Source organism: Staurois parvus, unplaced genomic scaffold (genome assembly GCF_062004578.1).
Source record: "Staurois parvus isolate SC_StPar_1 unplaced genomic scaffold, SC_StPar_1.0 ptg002885l, whole genome shotgun sequence".
NCBI lineage: Eukaryota > Metazoa > Chordata > Amphibia > Anura > Ranidae > Staurois > Staurois parvus.
In genome coordinates, this window is record NW_028320681.1 from 1 (window position 1) to 12,278 (window position 12,278).

The 12,278-nt window shown below is 60.1% G+C and overlaps 1 protein-coding gene across 2 annotated transcripts; it reads left to right on the forward strand.

Moving 5' to 3' along the window:
• Window positions 1-10: 10 nt before the first annotated feature.
• FLAD1 (flavin adenine dinucleotide synthetase 1) lies at window positions 11-11,994 on the forward strand. Of its 2 annotated transcripts, XM_089666886.1 has the most exons (8): window positions 11-121; window positions 2,154-2,913; window positions 5,752-5,899; window positions 5,989-6,087; window positions 6,384-6,573; window positions 7,464-7,537; window positions 7,915-8,046; window positions 11,470-11,994. In XM_089666886.1, exons 1-8 carry the CDS (start codon window positions 17-19, stop codon window positions 11,498-11,500), a joined length of 1,539 nt encoding a protein of 512 aa, XP_089523012.1. In that variant the 5' UTR covers window positions 11-16; the 3' UTR covers window positions 11,501-11,994. The 2 variants fall into 2 exon arrangements, with proteins under 2 accessions (XP_089523012.1, XP_089523013.1); XM_089666887.1 differs by lacking the exon at window positions 11,470-11,994 and having other exon boundaries at window positions 7,915-8,791.
• The last annotated feature ends 284 nt before the right edge of the window (window positions 11,995-12,278 follow it).

Here is a 12,278-nt window from a genome sequence, read left to right on the forward strand (position 1 = left end):
TGCAGGGCACCTGGTCATGTCTGCTAACAAGTTGTGCGGAGCGGCGTCCCCGGACCGGGGGCCGTCAGAGGAGGGAGCCGTCACGGCCGGGATCATCATCATCGGAGACGAGATACTGAAGGTAGGGATGCCGCGCGGGGCCCCGGAGATGGCTCTGTGTGCCTCAACCAGACATTGCTCAGCACGCTGGGCAGTCACAATGTTCCCTCCAGGCCCATAGCTAGGGGATCGCTGGACTGACCGCTCTGCACTGTAAGAAGGTTGTGTGACCTGTAAAGAGGACCTGTCACATTCCAGAGACCGTTCACTCTGATGCAGAATGTGCAGATGTTATCACTGGGTCTCTATGCTTCTCTATGCAATGCAGGCAGATCATGGCTTGTGGGAGGGGCCGGCAGGGTGCTGTACAAAGCTTCTGAAAACATTCCAGCATCCTGCCTCAGTACTGCAAGCAGTGGGAGGAGTTATGCAAATATCAAAATGCCTTGCTGGGTGGGTGTCAGGAGTAGTGGGAGGAGTTTGCATGAAGACTTCCCTTGGTAACGCCCACATGGGATGCTGAGCCCCCGTTATTATAAGAACTAAAATCCAGTAAATGTAAGGGGCGGGGCCAGGAAGAGTCAGGATGGAGAATGAAAGGGGTTGGGCTAGATGATGCTAGATGTCCTCCAGCCAGGAAATGAGGCGAGTCCAATGAATGAAAGGGGTGGGGATGGAGATAGTCAGGCTGGGGAAGAAAGAGCTAGATGATGCTGGATGTCCTGCAGCCAGTAAATGAGGGCGGAGCTCTAGATTAGGAGGCGGAGCTCTATCTGACTGGCTGCAGCTTCTAATGCACATTGTGAGAAGCTCCCAGTGTGCGGTGACATCAGAGAAAGCCATTCCAGTCCGGGGGAGGAGCCAGTACACCTGTGCAAGGCTGGAGGGGAGGAGCCGGGACACCTGTGCAAGGCTGGAGGGGAGGAGCCGGGACACCTGTGCAAGGCTGAAGGGGAGGAGCCTGGACACCTGTGCAAGGCTGGAGGGGGAGGAGCCTGTACACCTGTGCAAGGCTGGAGGCGGGACACCTGTGCAAGGCTGGAGGGGAGGAGCCGGGACACCTGTGCAAGGCTGGAGGGGAGGAGCCAGTACACCTGTGCAAGGCTGGAGGGGAGGAGCCAGTACACCTGTGCAAGACTGGAGGGGAGGAGCCGGGACACCTGTGCAAGGCTGGAGGGGAGGAGCCGGGACACCTGTGCAAGGCTGAAGGGGAGGAGCCTGGACACCTGTGCAAGGCTGGAGGGGAGGAGCCTGTACACCTGTGCAAGGCTGGAGGCGGGACACCTGTGCAAGGATGGAGGGGAGGAGCCTGTACACCTGTGCAAGGCTGGAGGCGGGACACCTGTGCAAGGCTGGAGGGGAGGAGCCAGTACACCTGTGCAAGGCTGGAGGGGAGGAGCCAGTACACCTGTGCAAGACTGAGGGGGAGGAGCCAGTACACCTGTGCAAGGCTGGAGGGGAGGAGCCAGTACACCTGTGCAAGGCTGGAGGGGAGGAGCCAGTACACCTGTGCAAGGCTGTAGGGGAGGAGCCTGTACACCTGTGCAAGGCTGGAGGGGAGGAGCCTGTACACCTGTGCAAGGCTGGAGGGGAGGAGCCAGTACACCTGTGCAAGACTGGGGGGGCGGAGCTAATACACCTGTGCAAGGCTGGAGGGGAGGAGCAGGGACACCTGTGCAAGACTGAGGGGGAGGAGCCAGTACACTTATGCAAGGCTGGAGGGGAGGAGCTAGTACACCTGTGCAAGGCTGGAGGGGAGGAGCCAGTACACCTGTGCAAGGCTGGAAGGGATGAGCCAGTACACCTGTGCAAGGATGAAGGTTAGATTTAATCAAACATTCCCCCTAGCTGCTCAGGGGAGGAGCAGAGATAAAACTCCGCCCACTCAGTACAGCTCTGTGAAGTTAACCCTCGGAGGAACTTTGGGAGGCTGTAGGTCAGGTTTAATCACATTCTCCCTGGCTCCTGGGGGGAGGAGCAGAGATAAAACTCCGCCCACAGCACAGGTTCCTGACATTGACCCTTGGTGTGGGAGGTCCCATTGAGTAGGATTGAAGCTGCAGCATTGTGATTGGGCGGTGTCCTCCCTCTGACCCCTCCTCTCCTCCTCTCAGGGCCACACCCAGGACACCAACTCGTTCTTCATGTGTAAGAAGCTTCGCTCCATCGGGGTGAAAGTGGTGAGAATCTCCGTCATCCCGGACGACGTGGACGCCATCGCGGGGGAGATCTCCGCCTTCTCCTCCCGCTACACCTACGTCCTGACCTCCGGGGGGATCGGCCCCACCCACGATGACGTGACCTTCGAGGCGGTGGCCCAGGCGTTCGGCGAGAGCGTCTTCCCGCACCCGGAGCTGGTGTCCCTGGTGGAGAAGTTCTTCGGGAAGTCGGACGCCCGGTGCCCGGAGATGAAGCTGGCGCGGATCCCGGCCTCCTCCAAGCTGAACTACGGCACGGACAAACGCACCGGCGACTGCTTCAAGTACCCGCTGATCAGCGTGCGCAACGTCTACGTCTTCCCCGGCATCCCGTCCCTGATGGAGCGGGCCCTGGAGGGGCTGGACCACCTCTTCCGCAACGACAAGACGCGCTTCTACTGCCGCGAGATCTTCGTCAACGCCGACGAGGTGTCCATCGCCGCCGTGCTGGAGGAGACCAACGCTTGTCACCGGCGCTACGTCAGCCTGGGCTCCTACCCGGACTGGGCCAACAACTACTACCGCGTGCAGCTGACCCTCGACTCCGACTCCCAAACCAGGCTGGGCGAGGCCTACGACTACCTGATCCAGCACCTCCCTCCGGGGGTCGTGGTGCCCTTCGCCAAGGACCCCGTGTCACAGGCCGCCGCTGAGGTCTACCAGCTGGCGCAGTCAGGTAAGGGGCCACAGAGGGGTGATCTCCACAAGGGGCCGCAGAGGAGTGATCTCCACAAGGGGCCACAGAGGGGTGATCTACACAAGGGGCCACAGAGGGGTGATCTCCACAAGGGGCCACAGAGGGGTGATCTCCACAAGGGGCGACAGAGGGGTAATCTACACAAGGGGCCACAGAGGGGTGATCTCCACAAGGGGCCGCAGAGGAGTGATCTCCACAAGGGGCCACAGAGGGGTGATCTCCACAAGGGACCACAGAGGGGTGATCTCCACAAAGGACCACAGAGGGGTGATCTCCACAAGGGACCACAGAGGAGTGATCTCCACAAGGGGCCACAGAGGGGTGATCTCCACAAGGGGCCACAGAGGGGTGATCTCCACAAAGGACCACAGAGGGGTGATCTCCACAAGGGACCACAGAGGGGTGATCTCCACAAGGGGCCACAGAGGGGTGATCTCCACAAGGGACCACAGAGGGGTGATCTCCACAAGGGGCCACAGAGGGGTGATCTCCACAAGGGACCACAGAGGGGTGATCTCCACAAGGGACCACAGAGGGGTGATCTCCACAAGGGGCCACAGAGGGGTGATCTCCACAAGGGGCCACAGAGGAGTGATCTCCACAAGGGGCCACAGAGGGGTGATCTCCACAAGGGACCACAGAGGAGTGATCTCCACAAGGGGCCACAGAGGGGTGATCTCCACAAGGGGCCACAGAGGGGTGATCTCCACAAGGGGCCCACAGAGGGGTGATCTCCACAAGGGGCAACAGAGGGTTAATCTACACAAGGGGCCACAGAGGGGTGATCTCCACAAGGGACCACAGAGGGGTGATCTCCACAAGGGGCCACAGAGGGGTGATCTCCACAAGGGGCGACAGAGGGGTAATCTACACAAGGGGCCACAGAGGGGTGATCTCCACAAGGGACCACAGAGGAGTGATCTCCACAAGGGGCCACAGAGGGGGTGATCTCCACAAGGGGCCACAGAGGGGTGATCTCCACAAGGGACCACAGAGGGGTGATCTCCACAAGGGGCCACAGAGGGGTGATCTCCACAAGGGGCCACAGAGGGGTGATCTCCACAAGGGGCCACAGAGGGGTGATCTCCACAAGGGACCACAGAGGGGTGATCTCCACAAGGGACCACAGAGGAGTGATCTCCACAAGGGGCCACAGAGGGGTGATCTCCACAAGGGACCACAGAGGAGTGATCTCCACAAGGGGCCACAGAGGGGTGATCTCCACAAGGGGCCACAGAGGGGTGATCTCCACAAGGGGCCACAGAGGGGTGATCTCCACAAGGGACCACAGAGGGGTGATCTCCACAAGGGACCACAGAGGGGTGATCTCCACAAGGGGCCACAGAGGGGTGATCTCCACAAGGGACCACAGAGGGGTGATCTCCACAAGGGGCCACAGAGGGGTGATCTCCACAAGGGGCCACAGAGGAGTGATCTCCACAAGGGGCCACAGAGGGGTGATCTCCACAAGGGGCCGCTGTACAAGCCAGGTTTTCATGCCATCACTCACTGTAGCTCTCGGCATGGCTTCAGGGATTGTCCCTCTGCAGTATGTGCGTGTTACTGCAAAGAACCCTTCCTGCCGCTTCTAATGCAAAGAATCTGGGCGGGGTCTGGTGCCTGGGTGGGGTCTGGGCGGAGTCTGGTGTCTGGGCGGAGTCTGACCTGTGTTTGGCTCCTCAGGGTCCCCTCTGGGGGAGGTCGGCTCGGCTCTGCAGACGGTGGAGGAGGCTCTCGCGGGGTCTGGTGTCTGGGCGGGGTCTGGTGTCTGGGCGGGGTCTGGTGTCTGGGCAGAGTCAGGGCGGAGTCTGGTGCCTGGGCGGAGTCTGACCTGTGTTTGGCTCCTCAGGGTCCCCTCTGGGGGAGGTCGGCTCGGCTCTGCAGACGGTGGAGGAGGCTCTCGCGGGGTCTGGTGTCTGGGCGGGGTCTGGTGTCTGGGCGGGGTCTGGTGTCTGGGCAGAGTCAGGGCGGAGTCTGGTGCCTGGGCGGAGTCTGACCTGTGTTTGGCTCCTCAGGGTCCCCTCTGGGGGAGAAGGTGGGCTCGGCTCTGCAGATGGTGGAGGAGGCTCTCGCTCAGTACAGTGCCCGGGCGGGGTCTGGTGCCTGGGTGGAGTCTGGTGTCTGGGCGGGGTCTGGTGTCTGGGCGGAGTCAGGGCGGAGTCTGACCTGTGCTTGACTCCTCAGGGTCCCCTCTGGGGGAGAAGGTGGGCTCGGCTCTGCAGACGGTGGAGGAGGCTCACGCGGGGTCTGGTGCCTGGGCGGGGTCTGGTGCCTGGGTGGAGTCTGGTGTCTGGGCGGGGTCTGGGTGGAGTCTGGTGCCTGGGCGGAGTCTGACCTGTGTTTGGCTCCTCAGGGTCCCCTCTGGGGGAGAAGGTGGGCTCGGCTCTGCAGACGGTGGAGGAGGCTCTCGCTCAGTACAGTGCCCGGGCGGGGTCTGGTGCCTGGGTGGAGTCTGGTGTCTGGGCGGGGTCTGGTGTCTGGGCAGAGTCAGGGCGGAGTCTGACCTGTGCTTGGCTCCTCAGGGTCCCCTCTGGGGGAGAAGGTGGGCTCGGCTCTGCAGACGGTGGAGGAGGCTCTCGCGGGGTCTGGTGCCTGGGCGGGGTCTGGGTGGAGTCTGGTGTCTGGGCGGGGTCTGGTGTCTGGGCGGAGTCAGGGCGGAGTCTGACCTGTGCTTGGCTCCTCAGGGTCCCCTCTGGGGGAGAAGGTGGGCTCGGCTCTGCAGACGGTGGAGGAGGCTCTCGTGGGGTCTGGTGCCTGGGCGGGGTCTGGGTGGAGTCTGGTGCCTGGGCGGAGTCTGACCTGTGTTTGGCTCCTCAGGGTCCCCTCTGGGGGAGAAGGTGGGCTCGGCTCTGCAGACGGTGGAGGAGGCTCTCGCTCAGTACAGTCTGGAGGAGATCAGCGTGGCGTTCAATGGCGGGAAGGACTGCACTGCGCTCCTGCACTTGTATCATGCCGCCGTACAGAGGTGAGTGCCCCTCCCAGGGGCGGGGTCAGGGATGGGCGGGGGAAGGTTGGTCATTACCCAGAATTCTCCTTGTTTTCTTGTCTGTAAAGGCGACGCCCAGAAGGGAGGGAGAAGCTGCAGGCTCTGTACATCCGCATTGTGTCCCCCTTCCCGGAGATGGAGCAGTTCATGCAGGATACCACCAAACGGTGAGCCTGGGGGAGGGGCATGAGTGGGGGTCCCACCGGGGGAGGGGCATGAGTGGGGGTCCCACCGGGGGAGGGGCATGAGTGGGGGTCCCACTGGAGGAGATGCATGAATGGGGGTCCCACTGGGGGGGAGGGGCATGAATGGAGGATCCCCACCCCCCATAGTTTAGGATGACAGGTCTCCCTTTATATTCAGTTTTGTTTATTTAATGTCTCGTGTTGTCATTCCCCTCCATGTCTCCGCCCCCTCCCCCTCCATGTCTCCGCCCCCTCCCCATGTCTCCGCCCCCATCCAGGTACAATCTTCAGATCTACACCATCCAGGGGGACATGAAGCAAGCTCTGATGGATCTGAAGGCGGAGCAACCTCAGCTACAGGCCATCCTGATGGGGACCCGCCGCACGGACCCGTACTCCCGCACCCTGACCCCCATGTGCCTCACCGACCCCGACTGGCCCACCTACATGAGAGTCAACCCGCTGCTGGTGAGTGTCTGCACTCCGGTCCCCCCGCCACTGGAGGGCGCCACACTCACCGCTCAGGTCCCCCCGCCACTGGAGGGCGCCACACTCACCGCTCAGGTCCCCCCGCCACTGGAGGGCGCCACACTCACCGCTCAGGTCCCCCCGCCACTGGAGGGCGCCACACTCACCGCTCAGGTTCCCCCGCCACTGGAGGGCGCCACACTCACCGCTCAGGTCCCCCCGCCACTGGAGGGCGCCACACTCACCGCTCAGGTCCCCCCGCCACTGGAGGGCGCCACACTCACCGCTCAGGTCCCCCCGCCACTGGAGGGCGCCACACTCACCGCTCAGGTCCCCCCGCCACTGGAGGGCGCCACACTCACCGCTCAGGTCCCCCCGCCACTGGAGGGCGCCACACTCACCGCTCAGGTCCCCCCCCGCCACTGGAGGGCGCCACACTCACCGCTCAGGTCCCCCCGCCACTGGAGGGCGCCACACTCACCGCTCAGGTCCCCCCGCCACTGGAGGGCGCCACACTCACCGCTCAGGTCCCCCCGCCACTGGAGGGCGCCACACTCACCGCTCAGGTCCCCCCGCCACTGGAGGGCGCCACACTCACCGTTTAGGTTTCCCCGCCACTGGAGGGCGCCACACTCACCGCTCAGGTCCCCCCGCCACTGGAGGGCGCCACACTCACCGCTCAGGTCCCCTCCGCCACAGGAGGGCGCCACACTCACCACTCAGGTCCCCCCGCCACTGGAGGGCGCCACACTCACCACTCAGGTCCCCCCGCCACTGGAGGGCGCCACACTCACCACTCAGGTCCCCCCCGCCACTGGAGGGCGCCACACTCACCGCTCAGGTCCCCCCACCACTGGAGGGCGCCACACTCACCATTGTCTCTTTTCCAGGATTGGTCCTACCGCGACATCTGGGAGTTCCTGCGCACACTCTACATCCCGTACTGCATCCTGTATGACAAGGGGTGAGGGGCGCTCGTCCGTCCATCCATCCGCCTGTCCCTCTGTCTGCCTGTCCCCTCCACCTGTCCCTCTGCCTGTCTCTCTGTCCCTCTGTCTTTGTCCGCCTGTCCTTCTGTCTGTCCCTCTGCCTGTCCCTCTCTCCGCCTGTCCTTCCTCCCATCCGCCTGTCTGGGTCTGTAGTTGACTCCTCCCCCTGTCCCTCTCTCTGTCTCTCCGCCTGTCCTTCCTCCCGTCCGCCTGTCTGGGTCTGTAGTTGACTCCTCCCCCTGTCCCTCTCTCTGTCTCTCCGCCTGTCCTTCCTCCCGTCCGCCTGTCTGGGTCCGTAGTTGACTCCTCCTCCTGTCCGGGTCCGTAGTTGACTCCTCCCCCTCTCCCGCAGGTACACGTCTCTGGGCAGTATGGACAACACCATCAAGAACCCGGCTCTGCGGTTCCGGACGTCGGCGGGGGCGGAGAGCTTCCACCCGGCATACATGTTGGAGAACGAGGAAGAGGAACGCACGTCCAGGAAGTAACGTATCCCGTGTGTCCCCGCCCCTGTGTGCTCCCCTCCGGTGCCGTCCAATCCGCTGCCTGGGAGACCTGAACCCATGGGGGACGATGAGCGTGACAATGGGGGTCATTCTTGTATCTGTCCCGGTGGGGGATACGATGCGTCCGTCCTACACAGTGCCCCCTGCAGGAGTGATCCTATCGGGTGAAAGAACTGTGAATAATGGTGGCGGGAGGAGAACTGCGGCATGGAGCGCTCATCATTCTCTAACACGCAAAGGAGGAAGGCGGAGCCAGCATAGTGCGCTGAGACCACGTAGGCCACAGACTCTGACCCCCAGCCGGGCCGCTCGTGGCTGCCACTGCATCATCGATGGCTCCTCCCACCGCCAGGTACATCAGCGGCTTCCATCGCAAGGGACGCGTTTTGACGATATTTCTATAGCAATGTTAACTCCTTCCTGTCGGGTCGGGCAAAGTCCTCGAAACGCGTCCCTAGAGCCGGAAACCGCTGACGTGCGCCATGGTGGGCGGAGCCTGCTGACGCGGTGATTGTATACATTGTTACCTTCTGGTCACAGCCGCATCCTTCGCTTTATTGGTTCACATCTCTCCTCGCTGCTCCGCCCCCGAAATGTTGGTGACGTTGATGTTGGTAAAACTTTATTATTCCAGACAGTGAACACAAGTCCATCCAGACTCTCTTTACTCTGCTGACATCATTGTTAATAAAACTTTATTATTCTAGGCAATGAACACAAAAAGTCCACCCAGACTCTTTACTCTGATGATATCAGTATTGATAAAACTTTATTATTCCAATGAACACAGAAGGTCTGTCCACACCCTCCTCACCCCAATGACATCAGTATTTATAAAACTTTATTATTCCAGACAATGAACATAGAAGGTCCGTCCTCACCCCAATGACATCAGTATTGATAAAACTTTATTATTTTAGACAATGAACATAACGTTCTCCCAGACTCTCCTTACTCTGATGACATCAGTATTGATAAAACTTTATTATTCCAATGAACACAGAAGGTCCATCCACACCCTCCTCACCCCAATGACATCAGTTTTAATAAAACTTTATTATTTTAGACAATGAACACAACGTGCACCCAGACTCTCCTTACTCTGATGACATCAGTATTGATAAAACTTTATTATTCCAGACAGTGAACATCAAACGTCTGTCCACACCCTCCTCACCCCAATGACATCAGTATTGATAAAACTTTATTATTCCAGACAATGAACACAGAAGGTCCATCCACACCCTCCTCACCCCAATGACATCAGTATTGATAAAACTTTATTATTCCAATGAACACAGAAGGTCTGTCCACACCCTCCTCACCCCAATGACATCAGTATTTATAAAACTTTATTATTCCAGACAATGAACATAGAAGGTCCGTCCTCACCCCAATGACATCAGTATTGATAAAACTTTATTATTTTAGACAATGAACACAACGTCCACCCAGACTCTCCTTACTCTGATGACATCAGTATTGATAAAACTTTATTATTCCAGACAGTGAACATCAAACGTCTGTCCACACCCTCCTCACCCCAATGACATCAGTATTGATAAAACTTTATTATTCCAGACAATGAACACAGAAGGTCCATCCACACCCTCCTCACCCCAATGACATCAGTATTAATAAAACTTTATTATTTTAGACAATGAACACAACGTCCACCCAGACTCTCCTTACTCTGATGACATCAGTATTGATAAAACTTTATTATTCTAGACAATGAACACAAGGTCCGCCCATACTCTCCTGACACATTTCACCCAATGATGGCTCAGATACTACCTCCGTGACGAAGCCCACTTTAGGTTTCTGGGTGGAGCTTCTGAGTTTGTGGTTTAGAACAATAAAGGACGTCATATTTTGAGCGAACTCCATGTAGCCCGCCCTGCGCATACAGACGTGGGCGGAGTGTACTGCAAAGCAGTTTTTTTTTTTCCTGTCCTTACAGGTAAAGCAATCCCTCAGCGACTCCTCGCCCCCCTCTGCCTTGGGCCACGTCCCCCCGGGGCCACATTCTGGCCCATAAACTCTCTGCAGGGCCCCCTTGTCCCCCTTGTGCATTTTCAGTGCCACGTGGCTCCCCCGCAGGCTCCTCCTACTAACATGTTAGTTGCTGTGAATGTTATTTTTAACTAATTGCTGAGAATAACGATCGTTATAAGTCGATCTGTGTCTGCCGAGGGGAGTTTTGCCCACCACCATGTCCCGGCGTCCTCTTGTATATTATTGGGGGGGGGGGGGTTAGTGTGGATTGAGTCGGGGATGTGATTTGGAGGGTTTATTAGGGAATGACGGGAGCTGGAAGATTTTTATGGTTCTTGTAGGAAGAGTTTTAGGTGTTTGTGTGGAGAAGGAGCTTGGGGCGGGAGGGTCAGGTGGGTGGGGCTGAGGGCAATGGGGGGGAGGGTCAGGTGGGTGGGGCTGAGGGCAATGGGGGGGGAGGATCAGGTGGGGCCGAGGGCAATGGGGGGGAGAAGAAGGGTCAGGTGGGTGGGGCCAAGGACAATGGGGGGGAGGGTCAGGTAGGGCCAAGGGCAATGGGGGAGGAAGAAGGGTCAGGTGGGTGGGGCCGGGACAATGGGGGAGAGGGTCAGGTGGGTGGGGCCGAGGGCAATGGGGGGGAGAAGGGACAGGTGGGTGGGGTCGAGAGCAATGGGGGGGGAAAGAAGGGTCAGGTGGGTGGGGCCAAGGGCAATGGGGGGGAGAATCAGGTGGGTGGGGCTGAGGGCAATGGGGGGAGGGTCAGGTGGGTGGGGCTGAGGTCAACGGGGGAAGAAGGTCAGGTGGGAGGGGCTTAGGGCAAATGGGGGGGAGAAGGGACAGGTGGGTGGGGTCGAGGGCAATGAGGGGAAAGAAGGGTCAGGTGGGTGGGGCCGAGGGCAATGGGAGGGAGAGTCAGGTCGATGGGGTGGGGAGGGTCAGGTGGGTGGGGCTGAGGGCAATGGGGGGGAAGAAGGGTCAGGTGGGTGGGGCCGAGGACAATTGGGGGGGAAGAAGGGTCACGTGGGGGGGGCCAAGGGCAATGAGGGGGGGGGAATCAGGTGGGTGGGGCCGAGGGGAATGGGGGGGCAGGGTCAGGTGGGTGGGGCTGAGGGCAATGGGAGGGGGGGTGGAGGTGAAAAGTGAGGATAGGTAAGTTGGGGGAGAGGTTCGAGGTCCAGACAAAGAGCCACATCTGCCATTATTGCCTCCTGACCCCCGCTTTGCCCTCAGGCCCCCGCTTTGCCCTCAGACCCCTGCTTTGCCCTCAGACCCCCGTTTTGCCCTCGGACCCCCGCTTTGCCCTCAGACCCCCGTTTTGCCCTCGGACCCCCGTTCTGTCCCTGCCGCCATGTTTTTGTTGCGTGTCTTCCTGGCTCCTGATTGGCCCTCTCTTCTCTCCCCAGTCTGCAGGTCTCGGGCTGTGGATTGGAGTAGATGCCGCCTCGATCCTCAGTGCCACGGCTGACGCCGGTGAAGGAGGGGAGGGGGGGGCGGTAATAGACGCGGAGGACTTGATTTGCTGTGGTTGTAGCCGGAGGCCACTTTACATAACTTTCCTTTCATACCCCGCATGAGAGAGCTGTTCCTGGGTCCCTGACACCCCCCCTCGCCCACCAGGGGCCCCGCTGGTGTCAGCGTTTGCGGCCATGCTGTGTCAGCGACTGTCTCAGCTGCACATCAGCCGACCTGTGAGGCTCAGTCACGGGGCCCCTGCAGGGCTGCTCGTCCTCTGTGACTGTAGGGGGTTAATCACCGGGGGGGGGGGGGTCAGGCTGCCAGGGGCCACTCCGCTTCTCCCTCTTGTTCCCGCAATGACAAAGGCGTAGATTGCAGAACGTTCCGGCGTCCCCCATCCCCCGCCCCCCCCGGGCCTCGTGCTCCGAGCCAGCGGCCGATAAATTGCCCCGCCGGACGCCCCCCGTCCATAACATGATCCCCATCGGCAGACACAACGCCCGGCTGCCCTCGCTGTGCCAAGCGGAACCCCGCAGGCCCCTGGGGCCCTTCGCCCCGTTCTCCATGGGACAAGCCTTGAGGAACATGTCATTCCCCAGATACAAGAACTGGATGGGGATGAACATCGGATACTCCGTCCTCCAGAGCCTCAAGGAGTGCCTGTACTTCCTGCTGTGCTGCTGGTGCATCAAGGAGCTGCTGGACTAGGGGCCCCCAGTGGGAGCTGTCCTGGGGGCCACATGTGCTGTGTGTGTGA

Coding starts and splice junctions, on each gene's coding strand:
- FLAD1 (XM_089666886.1), top strand. CDS start 17: ATGTCTGCTAACAAGTTGTGCGGAGCGGCGTCCCCGGACCGGGGGCCG. Junction 122..2,153: donor TCGGAGACGAGATACTGAAG/GTAGGGATGCCG, acceptor TCCTCCTCTCAG/GGCCACACCCAGGACACCAA. Junction 5,900..5,988: donor TATCATGCCGCCGTACAGAG/GTGAGTGCCCCT, acceptor TTGTCTGTAAAG/GCGACGCCCAGAAGGGAGGG.